General features: G+C 47.8%; 1 protein-coding gene across 6 annotated transcripts in view; it reads left to right on the top strand.

The window, feature by feature from the left end:
• NEURL1 (neuralized E3 ubiquitin protein ligase 1) overlaps nt 1–18410 on the top strand; it is a 556453-nt gene that overhangs the window by 527088 nt on the left and 10955 nt on the right. For all 6 annotated transcript variants that reach the window (XM_063961991.1, XM_063961985.1, XM_063961990.1 and 3 more), the window contains 2 exons: nt 10034–10714; nt 14482–14628. In XM_063961991.1, the coding sequence (XP_063818061.1) occupies nt 10034–10714; nt 14482–14628 (828 nt within the window). The remainder of the gene's footprint in view (nt 1–10033; nt 10715–14481; nt 14629–18410) is intronic.

Here is an 18410-nt window from a genome sequence, read left to right as displayed (position 1 = left end):
TCGCCCAATGCAGATCGTTCCTCTCTCCGATGCTGGCACTTATCGTGGATTATGCTTCGGGTGTCACAGGCTGTAAAAAGACGGGCTGTAATAGGATACCGCGATAATGACCATCAGTCACTAATCACAATATTTTCTGTTTTCATTGGCCGAAAACAGATAATTGAATGATAATTGGATACCCCCCTTAGTACATCTGGCCTAAATGTATTTGTCTCCAGTGGCCTAGTATAAACCATTATAATACCCTTTAATGCAAATACTCTTGAATGAAGCATCACTTACACCAATCCCACATATTGTTTAAAACATGCTTATTTCTAAACATACGGTTTTCAGACACAACAGATTTGGGAATAAAATGTGAATATGTTAAAAAGATAAATGTGCTGGACAGTTTATCCTGAAGTTGCCTCACGTAAGGTTACTGTACCTTACCTGTTATTAACAGTTTGGATATCTTGTAATAGCCGCCTGCAGGGGGCGCTATTTGGAACCACTTTATATTTCAGTGACCATTTTTATACATTGCAGCTGTTATTATGTGGGTAGGAAGTAAAATTTAGAACTGCAAATATGTTGAGGTCAGGCACTAAAATTGATATTCCCCTATAAATAAATGACATTCAGCATTATGCCAAAACAACATGCATTATACAGCTACACTGAACTGATATTATAACAAAATTCCCCAAACAGAAGTGAGGTTCAGTAAAATGTCTCGAGTGGTTTACGGCTTGATTAGACAAACTGAGTTGCTGATTGGGCAGTTGCTTGGGACTGCACAGTATGTCATCCTTCAGCATATGTGCTTCTCGCATTCTTCTCAAGCACCCAGTTACACTGAGGCTTCTAGGTGCTGAGGATGATGGGGGTTGTAGTTCATCATCTGCTTACTCTCTCCTTTCATTTGTATTTATCATACAATTACTTTTCTGCTTAGTCATCAGTAACAATGGAAGGTCCAGGGTTGAAAGCAAGGGGATCCCAGACGCAGTGCGAGAAGACTGCCAGGCAGTAATAAAACACAACGCTGTGAGATTTAAGATTACAGTCTAGAAACATTCTTGTATCTCAGCCGACGGGCTCATGTTCAGTTCCACATTAAACAGACTGTAGTTAATTGATCATGTAACATATCTGGCTCCTATCTGGTTAGTGTCTAGTTATAGAGAGTACTTTTAGTTTCAGTTCTCTATGGACAGGTATTACGGTTCTTCAAAGGTTAATAATATTAACGTGTCTTTCCCTGTAATATTAAATGCTCAAAGAAAAAACAGGCTTATTTACTAAACAGATCCCTCTGAAAATAATGCATAAACATAGGCTTACCGTATGGGGGTCATTCCCATGCGCCGGCGCATGCCAGGCGGCTGAAGACCGTCGTTACCTAGCGATCGCCTCTGCGTGTTTGACAGGAAGAGGCGTTCGCTGGGCGGGAGGCGGCAGTACGGTGGCATTTAGCCGCCTTTTTCGGGGCACGGTCCAGCCAACGCAGGCATGGCCGGACCGAGTGGGGGGCGGGCCGCAGCAGCTGCGTGACATCACACGCAGCCACTGCGACCCGGGGCAGCGACGAGTAACTCCCGGCCAGCCGCAGGAGATGCGCTGGTCGGGAATTACTCTTCAAGTACAAAAGCGATGCTTTTGTACTTGTGCGGAGGGGGGGCCGGACAAACATGCTGGGCGGACTGTGGTTTTGCAGAAGAGGGGTTCTCAGATGAAAGCACCATAAGGAGATGGGCCAAAGTCATTACAGGAGCAGTTGTGGAGGCACTGTCCCAGCATGATTTCAGTTGTACAGTAGTTACAACGTGATCAGTATGATATCCTGGCTATGGGGATCCCGGCGGTCAGGAGACCGACGCCGGGATCCCGGCGGTGAGCACAGCGTGTCCCCTTAAGGGCTCACTGCACTTGCCACGCTTTGGCCGCTACAGGGTTATATTACCCCTTGGGTGGTGACGTGGACCTCCACCCAAGTGGGGATTCCAGCTGGCGGTCAGGATTCCGACTGCCAGTATTTCAATGAGTGTTGGGATTCTGGCATCGGTATCCTGACAGCCGGGATCCCAACAGCCGGTAAATTGACTGCCTCCCATTACAACAATATCAGATCTTTAATAAAGAGGCAAAACTGAAGTGGTGAATAAATACGCCCCTCAGTGATTTAAAGTCATGACACTTTTATGAAGTGAGGATCTATTTTAGTTATTTACCATTGTTAATTGATATACAGTAGTGCCACCACATTATGTTATACAGTATATTGAGGTGGGCCCAGTGCCAGTGTGTGCGCAGTTGGGCGATTATCTGCTACTGTCTATGGCCCTCATTCCGAGTTGATCGCTAGCTGCTTTCGGTCGCAGCGCGGCGATTAGGTAAAAAAGCGGCATTTCTGCGCATGCGTATGGTGTGCAGTGCACACCCGTGACGTACTTTCACACAAGACTATAGTGTTCACTCTAGGATTTTTTTAGGGCAGGGTGCTGATCACGGGTAGGGCACATTTTTCATTCGGGAGGGCACATTTTTCATTCGGGAGGGCACATTTTTCGTTCGGGAGGGCACATTTTTCAGTTAGAAGGGCAAAATTAGGTACATACTATAATGCTTGGTCCTCCCATTCCCACATGGTAAAGAATGGGCAGTGGGGCGCAGCTAAAATTTCGGGGCGTTTTTCGTGGGGAAGGGGCACGGCCACATAATAGTGGCAATTCACATTACACCACACAGTAGTGCAGCTAATACACACTGCACCAGGTAGAACCTCCTATACACACTGCACCAGGTAGAACCTCCTATACACACTGCACCAGGCAGAGCACGTTATACATATTGCGCCAGATAGAGCACATTCTACACAATGCACCAGGTAGAGAGCACTGAGAAACATTGCACCAGGTAGAGAGCACCGAGAAACACTGCACCAGGTAGAGAGCACCGAGAAACATTGCACCAGGTAGAGAGCACTGAGAAACACTGCACCAGGTAGAGAGCACCGAGAAACACTGCACCAGGTAGAGAGCACCGAGAAACATTGCACCAGGTAGAGAGCACTGAGAAACACTGCACCAGGTAGAGAGCACCGAGAAACACTGCACCAGGTAGAGAGCACTCAGAAACATTGCACCAGGTAGAGAGCACTGAGAAACATTGCACCAGGTAGAGAGCACAAGACACACTGCACCAGGTAGAGAGCACTGAGAAACACTGCACCAGATAGAGAGCACTGAGAAACATTGCACCAGGTAGAGAGCACTGAGAAACATTGCACCAGGTAGAGAGCACTGAGAAACATTGCACCAGGTAGAGAGCACAAGACACACTGCACCAGGTAGAGAGCACTGAGAAACACTGCACCAGATAGAGAGCACTGAGAAACACTGCACCAGGTAGAGAGCACTGAGAAACATTGCACCAGGTAGAGAGCACTGAGAAACATTGCACCAGGTAAAGAGCACAAGACACACTGCCCCAGGTAGGGCACATTTTTGATCTCCGCTTTTTTTGTGCCAATCTTACATACTGGGGGCTGATGCTGCGGGTCCCCCCTCACACACCGCGGAGCTGGTTGAAAATGGCCACCACACTGATCCATGTACACAGATGAGGGAGGGCTGGGTTTGTCTCGGCGGGAGAGGCAAACCCTGCCCTCCTGTCTCATCAGATCATGAGCAGACCTATAGTCTGCTCACAGAGGAGGGGAGCTGCGACGGCTGACAGCTAAGGATGGGCAGGACGAGGCGGGCGGGACGCGGAGGTCTCTGTCTCTCATGCAGGGAGACACAGTGATCGCACTGAGCCAAAAAAAAAGTGGGTCCCAGGGACCCCTCAGTTTTAAAAATGTGGGTCCTACTTCAGTTTCTGGGTCCCATAGCAACGTATGCTTTTGAGCTCCCCTTATGCCTCCCCACATAGCATTAGACCACCCCACATGGTAGATAGCAGTTATGGCAGTATTGGGGGGAAAATAGAGGGTTAAGTGCAGGTAGTGCTGTAGGCAGTGTTAGGGGTAGGGAGGCATCAGTACCCAGGATTCGGTGCTTCCTGCTCCCCGTCAACTTTTAAGATCAGCTTCTCTGTGTCCTTGTTGAAGCCCTACCGCTATAACACGAGGTGTGTGCGTATGCTGGGCACTGTCTGAGTATGGGGTGTGTGCGTATGCTGGGCACTGCTTTGGTTTGGGGATTGTTTGTGTGTATGCTGAGCACTGTGTGGGTGTGGCAGTTGTGTCTATGCTGAGCACTGTGTGTGGATATGGGAGTTTATGTATGCTGGTCACTGTGTATAGGGGGATGTATCCTGGGCACTGTGGGTATGGAGTACCCATATGCTAGGCGCTTTGGGGGGGGGGAGAATGAGCAATGTGTGGGAATGGGTTGTGCGTATGATGGCCACTGTGCAGGTGTGTGGGTATAGAGGGTGCTATGAGCATTGTAAGTGTGTATAATGAGTACTGTGTGGGTATAGAGCATTATGAGAGCTGTGGGGGGTGTATAATGGGCCCTGTGTGGTATAGGGGTGTGCATATGATGGGCGCTGTGTGGTATGGGTGTGCGTATGATGGTCACTATGGGGGTGTGCATATTGGACATTGTGTGGGTTTAGAGGGTTTTATGAGTTCTGGCGGGTGTATTATAATGAGCACTGTGTGGGCATGGGGTGTGTGTATGATGGGCACTGTGGGGGTGTGAATACTGAGCACTGTGTGGGTATGGGGGTATAATGGGTGCAGTAGTGGTGGTAGCAGGGGACAGGATGGGTGCAGCAGTGGTGGTAGCAGGGGGCAGGATGGGTGCAATAATGCTAGGGGGTAGGATAGGTGCAGTAGTGGTAGCAGGGGGTAAGATAGGTGCAGCAGTGGTAGGGGGTAAGATAGGTGCAGCAGTGGTAGGAGGCAGGATGGGTGCAGCAGTGGTGGTAGCAGGGGGCAGGATGGGTGCAGTAGTGGTAGGGGGTAGGATAGGTGCAGTAGTGGTAGCAGGGGGTAAGATAGGTGCAGCAGTGGTAGCAGGGGGTAAGATAGGTGCAGCAGTGGTAGGAGGCAGGATGTGTGCAGTAGTGGTAGGGGGTAGGATAGGTGCAGTAGTGGTAGCAGGGGGTAAGATAGGTGCAGCAGTGGTAGCAGGGGGTAAGATAGGTGCAGCAGTGGTAGGAGGCAGGATGGGTGCAGTAGTGGTAGGGGGTAGGATAGGTGCAGTAGTGGTAGGGGGTAGGATAGGTGCAGTAGTGGTAGCAGGGGGTAAGATAGGTGTAGCAGTGGTAGGAGGCAGGATGGGTGCAGCAGTGGTGGTAGCAGGGGGCAGGATGGGTGCAGTAGTGGTAGGGGGTAGGATAGGTGCAGTAGTGGTAGCAGGGGGTAAGATAGGTGCAGCAGTGGTAGGAGGCAGGATGGGTGCAGTAGTGGTGGTAGCAGGGGGCAGGATGGGGGCAGTAGTGGTAGCAGAGTATAAGATAGGTGCAGTAGTGGTAGCAGGGGGCAGGATGGGTGCAGTAGTGGTAGCAGGGGGTAAGATAGGTGCAGTAGTGGTAGGGGGTAGGATGGGTGCAGTAGTGGTAGCAGGGGGCAGGATGGGTGCAGTAGTGGTAGCAGGGGGTAAGATAGGTGCAGCAGTGGTAGGAGGCAGGATGGGTGCAGTAGTGGTAGCAGGGGGTAAGATAGGTGCAGCAGTGGTAGGAGGCAGGATGGGTGCAGTAGTGGTGGTAGCAGGGGGCAGGATGGGGGCAGTAGTGGTAGCAGGGTATAAGATAGGTGCAGTAGTGGTAGCAGGGGGCAGGATGGGTGCAGTAGTGGTAGCAGGGGGTAAGATAGGTGCAGCAGTGGTAGGAGGCAGGATGGGTGCAGTAGTGGTAGCAGGGGGTAAGATAGGTGCAGCAGTGGTAGGAGGCAGGATGGGTGCAGTAGTGGTGGTAGCAGGGGGCAGGATGGGGGCAGTAGTGGTAGCAGGGTATAAGATAGGTGCAGTAGTGGTAGCAGGGGGTAAGATAGGTGCAGTAGTGGTAGGGGGTAGGATAGGTGCAGTAGTGGTAGGGGGTAGGATAGGTGCAGTAGTGGTAGCAGGGGGCAGGATGGGTGCAGTAGTGGTAGCAGGGGGTAAGATAGGTGCAGTAGTGGTAGGGGGTAGGATAGGTGCAGTAGTGGTAGCAGGGGGCAGGATGGGTGCAGTAGTGGTAGCAGGGGGTAAGATAGGTGCAGCAGTGGTAGGAGGCAGGATGGGTGCAGTAGTGGTGGTAGCAGGGGGCAGGATGGGTGCACTAGTAGTTGGGACGCTGGGGGAATAAGATGCTGCGTAACAGGAAGCGCCCTCACAGGTATAATGTGCAGGTATTGGCCATGTTATTAAATAAATATAGGAAAGGCCCGCCCGCACGTTTGTGAAACTAAAGATTTATCACCATTCCCCCAGGTCGCAGCGTTCTGACCTCTTGGTACTTTGCGGTCGTGGTGCCCGACCGCACTGCCATGTTCCGCTCGGCCCCAGCTCATGTTCTCTGCAGCAGACCCACCGGGCTGCCCGTGGTGAAGGCGCTCCTCTCCTTCTCCTCGGCTCCCTCCTGCATCTTCCATTCTCCTGTCATCGTGATGTCCGCGCCCGGTTGCCACCAGCACATTCAATGGGTTGGAGATCAGCGCAGGGAGGAGGGACCGACGTCTCAGGTGGAGCTTGGATTGGGAGACGCTGCCGGCAGCAATTGGATGTTGAGAAGCTGCCGGCGGCTATTGGCTGGTGAGGCAGGGCTTGAGGATTTCTATTGGCTGTGAGGCGGCGGTCAGCAAAAAACAGCGCGTCCTGCCGGACCCGCTCACTTTTAAAATCCGAGTCCCTCTTTGCGATCACTGCAGTGTGCTTAATGTGTCCGGCGGGCAGCAAAGTGCGGGGCGGGAGGGCGCACACAAACGGGCAGGGCGGCATTCAGGTGTCTAAAAAAGGGGCAGGGCGCAGCGCCCTGTGAAAGACACCTAGAGTGAACACTAAGACTATGCAGTTTCACACAAGGTCTAGCGACGCTTTTCAGTCGCACTGCTGGCCGCAGAGTGATTGACAGGAAGTGGGTGTTTCTGGGAGGTTACTGACCGTTTTCGGGGAGTGAGTGAAAAAACGCAGGCGTGTCGGATAAAAACGCAGGAGTGGCTGGGGAAACGTAGGCGTGGTTGGCCGAACGCAGGGCGTGTTTGTGATGTCAAAACAGGAACTAAACAGACTGAAGTGATCGCTAGCTAGGAGTAAGTCTCGAGCTGCTCAGAAAGTGCACAATCTTTTTTAGTAGCAATGCTGCGATCCTTTCGGTCGCACTTCTGCTAAGCTAATATACACTCCCAGAGGGCGGCGGCCTAGCGTTTGCACTGCTGCTAAAAGCAGCTAGCGAGCGATCAACTCGGAATGAGGGCCTTTGAGTGGAAAGTCTACAGAAACCCTTATTGCTCATGCAGAAACCAATGTGTGTGATGGTGCTATGGCCTGAGACAGTGATTGCGATCCATGGGCCTTTCAGGGTGGATACTGGGAGGTGACCCAAAGTGAGGAGGGATTATGGGAGCAGAATTATTACTTGGGTCCACACACTCATATTTTGCTGGATTGTGATATTACATCATTTGATTGATTATTTCTATTTATTTTTATATATATAAATTACACATTTTCTGTGCTATCATCACAGCCATTAACTACAGTGATCTGCAGACTAGTTCCCTATCTAACACCATTGTAACCACTGAAACACTGGCTGTTACAAAAATATGTTTTTCTTATTAACTTAGTATGTATGTATGTATGTATGTATGTATGTATGTGCTGTTACTGACTGGCTAAACGGGATGGATGATACCCTCTTTTAACTTACACCAATAAAGGTTACATTTTATCATTATTTATTATATTTAAGAGTGCCCCAACACAAGAGTCCTTCTTTTTCTCTGCATTTTGACAGTACAGCCTTCTTGACTTTTGGGAGCACCACCACCAGTGGCGTAACTAGAAATTTTTCTCCCCCAAGCCAAAAAATTCTTCAGCACAGCGCGCGCCTCTCCTGTGTCCCTCCTGGGTCTCCGGCGGGTCTAATAAAGGAAGTGCCGTTCGTGAGCTCTGATTGGCTCACGAACCGGCACTTCCTTTAACAGACCCGCCGGAGACCCAGGAGGGACACAGGAGAGGCGCGCGCTGTGCCCTCCGTGTCCCTCCTTACAGCAGCGGAGGGAAGGAGGAGACCGCAGATTGACATGCGGACGCTCGTCCGCATGTCAATCTGCGCTAAATCAGTGGCGCCCCCGCAGCCCCTCGCCCCCAAGCCACCGCGAGGGCTGCGGGGGCAGTAGTTACGCCACTGACCACCACTGGCGTATCTATAATGAGTGCAGTGTGTGCAGTGCACACGGGCCCCTGAGTCCAGAAAGGGCCCCCACCGCACATGTTGCATCCAATTCCTGAATACTTACCCCTACGGAGTCCCGCGCCGACGTCATCAGCACTGTGGAATCACCGTGAAAATGGCACAGCGGGCATTTTCACGGTTTTCTGCGCATGCGTAGTATAGTCTGAGCCCTCTAATGCTCATACTCTCAGCGCAGCCAGCAGAGAGGAGGGTGCATGGACGGAGGAGGCAGCACCCGGGCCGCCTCCTCTCCTAAAGCGCCCCTGAGCACCACCCATGTATGCGATTACCCAATGTTACATTCATTTATGTTGGTTTTAGAAATCAGATACACAAATACATATGTGATACTATTTGGCACTTTCTGTGTGTAGTCAAATCCTTTCTTTTGCAAGACATACTGACAGGACGGACTGCAGTGACAGGTCTCATCCTCTTCCCCATGCTGTGTATTCATCTGCACGTATTCCTCCTCTCTGAGCCGTGTACCGGGCTCCTCCTGATGATATAGGGAAGACATTCAGCACACACTTATACTGCTGCCGATATCTTATTACCCCATTCCCCTCCCCAGGGCCGGTGCCAGGTCTCTCTGCACCCTAGGCAAAGCTTCAGTCTAGTGCTCCCTAACCTGCAATCTCCACCACCACCACCTCTCAGGCTCAGGGGGGAGATGCAGGTGGCCACTAGGTGGGCTGGGGTGAATTGCATCGTTATACATGTACAAAGAAATAGGACAACAATCAAGGACTTTTAAAGTGGAAAAAGATATTGCAACTTTGTTCACAATATACTTTCACTTTCAAATCCTTGAATGACAACCACTTTTAACAATCACTAACACCTTATCTTCTCACTGGTGTGCTGTCTTGGGGTGGCTGACCTTTGCCGGCTTGTGGGGTTACATGCCCCAGGACTGAAACTTAGTGTTAGGGATCTCCAGTGTCAGTGACATTATATGAACAGAGCATTATTAAAATTTTGGCTGCCTGAAAAATTCACCACAGGAAGTGGGGACCGCTGATATTCCAGTAGTTAGAGATAAATAATACATGCTTGAGTGATGTCATTGGTTCCTAGGGAATTGATAAGCTGCACGCTCAAAATGAATGCCAACGCTATGTACAAGACGGGTGATTTTTTTTTTCTTTAGTCCACAGACAATCTGGAATTTAACGTGTTTGATATTTCAAAGCCAAACTACACAAAACCATTTCTCTTTCTTGCACTAATCGCATGTTTAGAGAAACAGTTACAACAGGTTGGCCAGATAATAATTCACACAGCCATTTAATAGTATTATTTATAAGAATAAGCTGAAGAACAAAAGGTCGATCAGGTTCATGTTGTATTTTTTTAAATAATGCCAAGTTTACAAGGCTGTTCAACAAACTGGTGCATTGGCGGCACTTGTCTTTGGTTATCATTTGCAGACTTATATCATTAAAATGTTTTTTTTTGTTTTTTTCTAGATTGGCTTTTATATGGGGGAGATAAAGTACCATCCAATTAGCTCCTAACTGTTGTTTTTCAAACACAGCCTTTAAAATTACAGGAGCTGATTGGTTTGTCCTGTATCTGTCTCCAAAGTTTTATACTTTATGATTGTACTGTAAATTACTTGCTGATTTTGATCTCCATTTGGTTGTATTTGCAGATAGCGAGATCATCCCTCCTGACTGCGTACGGCCGCGGTCTTTCACCGCTATCCCTCGTCCATCCTTGCGAAGAGAAACCGAAGACACACGCTTGTCTGTCAGCTTGTGTGACCTGAACTTGCAGGAAGAGAACTTTCAGTCTATGACCACAATGTGTCCTATCCCACAGAACTCTCTCAACTCCCAGCATTCCCACTTACTCCCGACACAGCTGGAAAGCGATCTCCGGTTCCATCAGCTGCGAGGAGCTCATATCAAGACTTTAGATGACCAAACCGTGGCACGACTGGAGCATGCCCGAGAAGAACGGACTTTAGTGTTCACCAACAGGTCACTTAGAATTAATGAAACCATCTTCGTCAAGATAAACAAATCAAACTCTTTGCGATCTGGGACTTTGTCGTATGGTGTGACGTCTTGCGATCCCAGCACACTGAGACCTAGTGATCTCCCGTATAACCCAGAGTCATTGGTTGACAGAAAGGAGTTCTGGGCTGTTTGTAGGGTGCTGGTTCCTCTTCAAAGTGGTGATATCTTGGGGTTTGTGATTAACGCAGAAGGTGAACTACATTTAAGTCATAATGGTGCCAGTACTGGAATGCAAGTCTGTGTGGACTGTTCTCAACCTCTCTGGATGTTCTTTGGTCTACATGGGGCCATCATGCAGATACGCATATTGGGTAAGGACTTCTCTTTGAATCTTTAAACTAAAAGGTGTGTACCCTAAGGTGTATATGCTTTGATCTTTCATTTTTTACTCTGTCCACCCCACGTATGTATTGGTTCTGCTTACTTGCTCTGTCCCTAGCCCAGCTCTATTTTCCTGATAATTCTATCAAGCTCTGGTACAAGTATAAATCCAGATTGCATTTTTTGTTTAGTTGTAGTCTCATTAGAAAGCATTGATGACTAGCGCAACCTGCCCTGTACCTGCCTGCAGGTGGATGTCCTTTGTTAGCAGAAGCTTTTGTTACTCTCAAAAAACCCCATGAGTACACTATTAGCCCACAGGACAGCCCTGTACATAGTATTTTTTGTAAGGGAAAGTTCCAGGGAATATGGCACTTTTTCTAGAAAGTAATTTTCATTTATCGGATTGTTTAGATGTCAACATAAACACTGACCCCTAAATTCTGAAGCCTCAAGTTATTATTTGATATTACCCAAATGGCCATATGCTGTTGCTCAAGCGATGGATTGGCAGGGTAATGTCACCTGCATAAGGTCAAGCAATATAACAAGACGTTCTACGCTTCTCGCAGTGTCAGCACTTCTGGGCAGTGTATCAGGTTGTGGGATAGATAATAACTTGATACTTTCCCTTTAACAGTAAGCCTTTTGCTATCTAGTAGTATGTGGGATCCTCGTGGCATCACGTTAATAATGCAGGTAACGCCTCATTTTTTATTTAGCTCTTCTATCTAAGAGAGTAGTGAACATTAATAATCCACAAAGGCTGAAAACATTACACTGGGCAAAAGTTAAAAAAAAAAAAAAGAGAGAGAGAAAGTAAGAAAGAGAGAGAGAGAGAGAGATGCATTAAATGAACATAATCCTGTGTCAAGTCTAGTTCAGAGCAAAGATGAGATGACAGACATAAAACAGCAGATGACGGCACCCACCAGGGCAGCAACCAAGCTACTGGGCCATTGGGTTCCAGGAGGTGGACTTTGTAAATATTAGAAATGGCAGGAGTAGACCAAGGGACCGATTTAACAATTAATACTTGTATGATATCACATCTGTTTAGTTTACAGCGAATGTATGTATGGGGGAAAGCAGCAGATATTATATATATCTGCGGCAGTTTCCCATTTTCATTTGCAAAAGCGACCCCATGGGTTTCTAACAGGGGATGCTTTAGTGACAAAATACTTGGTCCAATGGCATTAGCCTATGGGATCTGTCACTGACAGCTGCTGGCTGTAATGGCCGAGAATCATAACACGTGGTTCTCCACCATTGGATGGAACTTGCCTGCTCTCCATGAATGAAACTAGACACACTGTGAAGACAGATATCTTGTTCCAACTGTGGACTATAGAGAACATTAACACTTTGATATTTCAAATAAACTGACCAAAAAAGGTTTGCTTATGCTGTGTGTAAACAAGGGGCCTTTATCAATAGTTAGAATACAGTAGACATCTTGGAGCACGATTGTCATATTTGGCTCTCAGAAATGAATAGGGAGAACAGCTAAACTGTCGTACAACATGATTGTCTCAGTTTCCTGTTACATAAAGTGAAAACTCTTATGCAGCGTGCTGAGGCAGCTGACTTGTATCACTGCAATATTTACTCTGTATGTTCAGTAAGAACCCTGACTATTTGCACCAGCAATGATAAATCTGACCCTCGGATATATATTCAACCATGAAATCAGCTCAGATGTGCTGGTCATGCCTCATTAGAGAGTATTAGCTGTTACGCTCATTCCCCACCCTTTTCAGCAATTGATTATCGTGATCTGGCTGACATTGTCTATGACATGTAGTCATGTCTAATATAATCTGTCTGTGCTCGATGTGTTTTCCTTTTAGATCAGTTGCTTGCAGGGATCACTCACATAACATTTTTACCAGAACTTCTGGAAATACCATTTGTAGTATCTGATATCAGGCCCTGTTTTTATGGGGCTTGGTTAGAATAAGACCATTTTTAAGCGTAAAATCCATTTTTTTTAACTGCACATGAAAATGTTTATTTCTAAGTCCTTATTACTTTGCTTTACTTATCTTTCTTCTATGGTGAGACGGAACAGGGTTGGAAGGGGCATTCTGATGTACAGTGTGCCAAGTGACTATATTGTATCAACTGGTAGCATTGCATTGATTCCGCCACTAGATATCACCCACATATTGGCCCTCATTCCGAGTTGTTCGCTCGTTCTTTTTCATCGCATCTCAGCGATTTTCCGCAAACTGCACATGCGCAATGTTCGCACTGCGACTGCGCCAAGTAAATTTGCTAAGAAGTTTGGTATTTTACTCACGGCATTACAAGGTTTTTTCTTCGTTCTGGTGATCGGAGTGTGATTGACAGGAAGTGGGTGTTTCTGGGCGGAAACTGGCCGTTTTATGGGAGTGTGTGAAAAAACGCTGCCGTTTCTGGGAAAAACGCGGGAGTGGCTGGAGAAACGGGGGAGTGTCTGGGCGAACGCTGGGTGTGTTTGTGACGTCAAACCAGGAACGAAACTGACTGAACTGATCGCAATGGCAGAGTAAGTGTCGAGCTACTCAGAAACTGCTAAGAAATTTCTATTCGCAATTTTGAGAATCTTTTGTTCGCAATTTTGCTAAGCTAAGATTCACTCCCAGTAGGCGGCGGCTTAGCGTGTGCAATGCTGCTAAAAGCAGCTTGCGAGCGAACAACTCGGAATGAGGGCCATTGTCGTTTAATGAGTCATTATTTCGACTCTACTCACAATACGTTTTTCCCCCTACACACCTGGATTTTGCTCTGTGCAGCTCCTAGGGTCTACCTCTTCCATTTGTTGTTGCAACCACAGATTCGCTTGTCAGGAGCCTTATCTGTTCCGGGTGCTCTAATCCAAAAATCTGTGCCAGTGATGATGGCCAACAGCACAGACCAGTGGTTCCCAAACGTTTCTAAATCATGGCACCCTAGAATATCAGAATATTTTTCACGCACCCCTAGGTCAAAAGTTTCTTAGTGAGAAATTTAGAAAGACATATAAAATCAAGTAAATTGTGTTTATATGTCATCTTTAGGTTCAGTTATGTTTTGAGGGGCAAGTTTTGCTTCTGTTTGTCCACATATTTTATGATTGGCAGCCACCAACAGTGGTATTGGCCATTACGTTGACCGTAAATAATTTGAATTGGTCCTGAACTACCAATCAAAGGCACCCCTGCTAATGCCCTGAGGCACACAGTTTGAGAAACACTAGTACAGACCTATTCAGTCCCAAAAAATTTAAACACAATCACTCCCCAAAGTGCTTTTTGTAAAGTGGCCTGTATGCATATCACCACAGAATACTGGCTGCAGAAACACTTCCTGTATAACAAACACTTCCTGCATAACAAATAATTCCTGTATAGCAAGTGAATTATAGTGATACAATTTCTTCCATCATATACTACATACGTCTACACTTTGGATCCAGTACTCATAGTATGTGCTGCTTTTGCATGTCTTTACAGACTCTTTTTTTTTATATCTATAAGACATTGATTTCTTTTTTAAACTGCTCAGAGTAGCATATACCTCTAATTCAGTGCATGGAGTTTTTTAAGTTTTTAAGCAATAAAACTGTTCAGCATCTTGGTAAGTATTTTGCTCAGATGAAGCTGATTGTCCCATCTGGTACCAGAATCGCTGTAAGGAATATAAAAATCAGTGTTGCATATAGTTGTAGAGACGAAAAAAAAAATTTTTTACAAAAATACCCTATAATCCTTAACCTGACTTTCTTCTACAGGCTCCACAATATCATCTGACCTCCGTGAGCCATCTACACCAAGTTCTCCCACATCAGTTCCGAACAGTCCTACAGCCCTGTGCAGCGGCAGCTCCGATCCCGTACTGAATACCTGTGTGTCAGGACCCCTATGTAATTCTCTAAGTGGTGAGTGTAGCATTCCCCACAGGTGAGACACTTGGGGGAGACTTACCAATGCTAGGAGACAGTTAAAGTTCTAACCAATCAGCTTCTGTCATTCTAGGGGCTGTGTTTGAAAAGTGACAGTTAGGTGCTGATTGGTTAGTACTTTATCCACTTTATTTATCTCCAAGCTTTGATAAATCTCCTCCATTAGGATGTAGACATGTATGTATATATATATGTATAATATACATCTAGAACAGCAAAGACATTGTTACATTAGATGTGTGGCTCTTAAAGCAATTAATTTATTTAGCAGCTTTGCCGTTACCAAACACTTGTTTCCCCAATACAGTTAATGGAAGAAAAACATTAGATACAGGGGGGTATATTCAATTGCAGTCGAAAACTGCCGTCTGTCAAAAAGACGTCAGTTTTCGACTTTTTAAGGTCAAATCCTGATTCGACCTATTCAAAGCTTTTCGACAAGTCGAGGCTTTCGACTTGTCGAAAAGCCCGTGGATCGGCGGAATAGCTGCCGATCCACGTGTTGATGTCGAAAACTGGGCCAAATCCGACAGGTTTTGGCCCCGTTTTCGACCATCTCAATCCGACATCAAAATGATGTCGGAATGAGATGGACCCAGAGGAGGCGAGGGATGGGGGGGCGAGCCGAGGGGGGACAGAGCCGGTGGCATCCAGAGGAGATCAGCACTACAGTAGCGCTGCAGCTGAATGTCACTCACCCGCCCGAACTCACGGCAGCTTCCCCCCGTCTCCAGCACGCTGCTGGAGCCGGGTGGAAGCTGCCGTGAGGTCGGGCGGCTGAGTGACAGTAGCGCTGATCTCCTCTGGATGCCGCCGGCTGTCCCCCGGCGGCTCGCCCCCCCTCGCCTCCTCTGGGTCCCATCTAAATTCGACTTGAAACAGTCTAATTTTAGATGGGATTGAATAGGGGTTGTCGGATCCATTCCGACAAATACATGTCGGAATGGATCCGACTTTAATTGAATATACCCCAGGGTGGCCAATCCTGGGCCATTTTTTAAATCCCGAGTATCGAATTGAAAAATGGTCAATCCCGAGATTCCTGGGATACCCAGGATTGGCTTTTTACCCGTCACCCCTGCCTGCACCTACCGCACACATAACTAACAATACTACGGGGGCTGGTGAGCCACTTCCTTCGGGCTCGACGGCAGGTGATGGGCGGCTGACTGCGCAGCTTGACCTCTGACTTCACGTCACGCTGCGCAGGGGGAGGAGGGAGCCAGGCAGCATCTGAGCCTCCTGAGGATGCTGAACGCTGCCCGGCATTAAAAACACAAGGGGCCGCCTGATCCCACAATCACCGGGATTGGAGCTTCCAATCTCATAATTGAATCCTGGACGATTTTTGGCCTAAATCCCGGGATTCCGCCAATCCCGATCCCAGGGTTGGCCACCCTACTTGGATATGTAGTGACTTGCAATTCCTAGTTTGGTTTTGCTGCCATCCATTCCAGCACCTGTGCGCCTGCACGTCATTGTGCGGACACAGGGACTAATTCAGGCCTGATCGCAGCAGCAAATTTGTTAGCTAATGGGCAAAACCATGTTGTACTGCAGGAGAGGAAAATGTAACATGTGCAGAGAGAGTTAGATTTGGGTAAGGTGTGTTCAAACTGAAATCTAAATTGAAGTGTTAAAATAAAGCAGCCAGTATTTACCCTGCACAGAAACAATATTACCCACCCAAATCTAACTCTCTCTGCACGTTACATCTGCCCCACCTGCACTGCACATGGGTGGTCATTCCGAGTTGTTCGCTCGGTAATTTTCTTCGCATCGCAGCGATTTTCCGCTAACTGCGCATGCGCAATGTTCGCACTGCGACTGCGCCAAGTAAATTTGCTATGCACTTAGGTATTTTATTCACGGCATTACGAGGTTTTTTCTTCGTTCTGGTGTTCGTAATGTGATTGACAGGACGTGGGTGTTTCTGGGCGGAAACTGGGAGTGTTTGACAAAAACGCTACCGTTTCTGGGAAAAACGCGGGAGTGGCTGGAGAAACGGAGGAGTGTCTGGGCGAACGCTGGGTGTGTTTGTGACGTCAAACCAGGAACGACAAGCACTGAACTGATCGCACTGGAAGAGTAAGTCTCGAGCTACTCAGAAACTGCACAGAGAAGTCTTTTCGCAATATTGCGAATCTTTCGTTCGCAATTTTGATATGCTAAGATTCACTCCCAGTAGGCGGCGGCTTAGCGTGTGCAAAGCTGCTAAAAGCAGCTTGCGAGCGAACAACTCGGAATGAGGGCCATGGTTTTGCCCATTAGAGAAAGATTTTGCTGCTGCGTTCAGGTCTAAATTAGGCCCACATTGTGCAGTTTTAATATCAGCCATAATTATTCTCCAGACTGTGTATATACAGGAGAAAGGCTTGCAGAATTTGAAGGCGGATAAGAACCACTTGGCCCATCTAGTCTGCCCTAAACACATATACACACACACACTTACACACTAGGCTTCAGTTTTTTGTCGAGAGCCAATTAACCTACCAGTATATTTTTGTATTGTGTGAAGAAACCGGAATACCCAGAGGAAAGCCACACGGCAGCCATTTTCCCAGTAATTTTCCTACTGCGCATGTGCGAAACACAGGGAAACTGGCACCACAACATTTTCCCAGTGATTTGTGCAACACTGCTACCACTGACATGAGACTCCGGAGGTGTAAGTATCCAACAAATGAGAGCAGGGTGTGTGGGCCCCCCTGGACCTAGAGGCCCAGGTGCACTGCTCACCTTACACCCATTTCTCTATCGTCCTAGTGGATGCTGGGGTTCCTGAAAGGACCATGGGGAATAGCGGCTCCGCAGGAGACAGGGCACAAAAAGTAAAGCTTTAGGATCAGGTGGTGTGCACTGGCTCCTCCCCCTATGACCCTCCTCCAAGCCAGTTAGATTTTGTGCCCGGCCGAGAAGGGTGCAATCTAGGTGGCTCTCCTAAAGAGCTGCTTAGGAAAGTTTAGCTTAGGTTTTTTATTTTACAGTGAGTCCTGCTGGCAACAGGATCACTGCAACGAGGGACTTAGGGGAGAAGAAGTGAACTCACCTGCGTGCAGGATGGATTGGCTTCTTGGCTACTGGACATCAGCTCCAGAGGGACGATCACAGGTACAGCCTGGATGGTCACCGGAGCCTTGCCGCCGGCCCCCTTGCAGATGCTGAAGTAAGAAGAGGTCCAGAATCGGCGGCAGAAGACTCCTCAGTCTTCTAAAGGTAGCGCACAGCACTGCAGCTGTGCGCCATTTTCCTCTCAGCACACTTCACACGGCAGTCACTGAGGGTGCAGGGCGCTGGGAGGGGGGCGCCCTGGGAGGCAAATGAATACCTATTTTGGCTAAAAATACCTCACATATATCCTCCGGAGGCTATATGGAGATATTTAACCCCTGCCAGAATCCGTTAAGAGCGGGAGACGAGGCCGCCGAAAAAGGGGCGGGGCCTATCTCCTCAGCACACAGCGCCATTTTCCCTCACAGAAAGGCTGGAGGGAAGGCTCCCAGGCTCTCCCCTGCACTGCACTACAGAAACAGGGTTAAAACAGAGAGGGGGGGCACTAATTTGGCGATATGCTTATATATATATTAAGATGCTATAAGGGAAAACACTTATATAAGGTTGTCCCTATATAATTATAGCGTTTTTGGTGTGTGCTGGCAAACTCTCCCTCTGTCTCTCCAAAGGGCTAGTGGGTCCTGTCCTCTATCAGAGCATTCCCTGTGTGTGTGCTGTGTGTCGGTACGTGTGTGTCGACAGGT

The sequence above is a fragment of the Pseudophryne corroboree genome, chromosome 3 (genome assembly GCF_028390025.1).
Source record: "Pseudophryne corroboree isolate aPseCor3 chromosome 3, aPseCor3.hap2, whole genome shotgun sequence".
Classification (NCBI taxonomy): domain Eukaryota; kingdom Metazoa; phylum Chordata; class Amphibia; order Anura; family Myobatrachidae; genus Pseudophryne; species Pseudophryne corroboree.
This window is presented reverse-complemented; position numbering and strand designations above follow the sequence as displayed.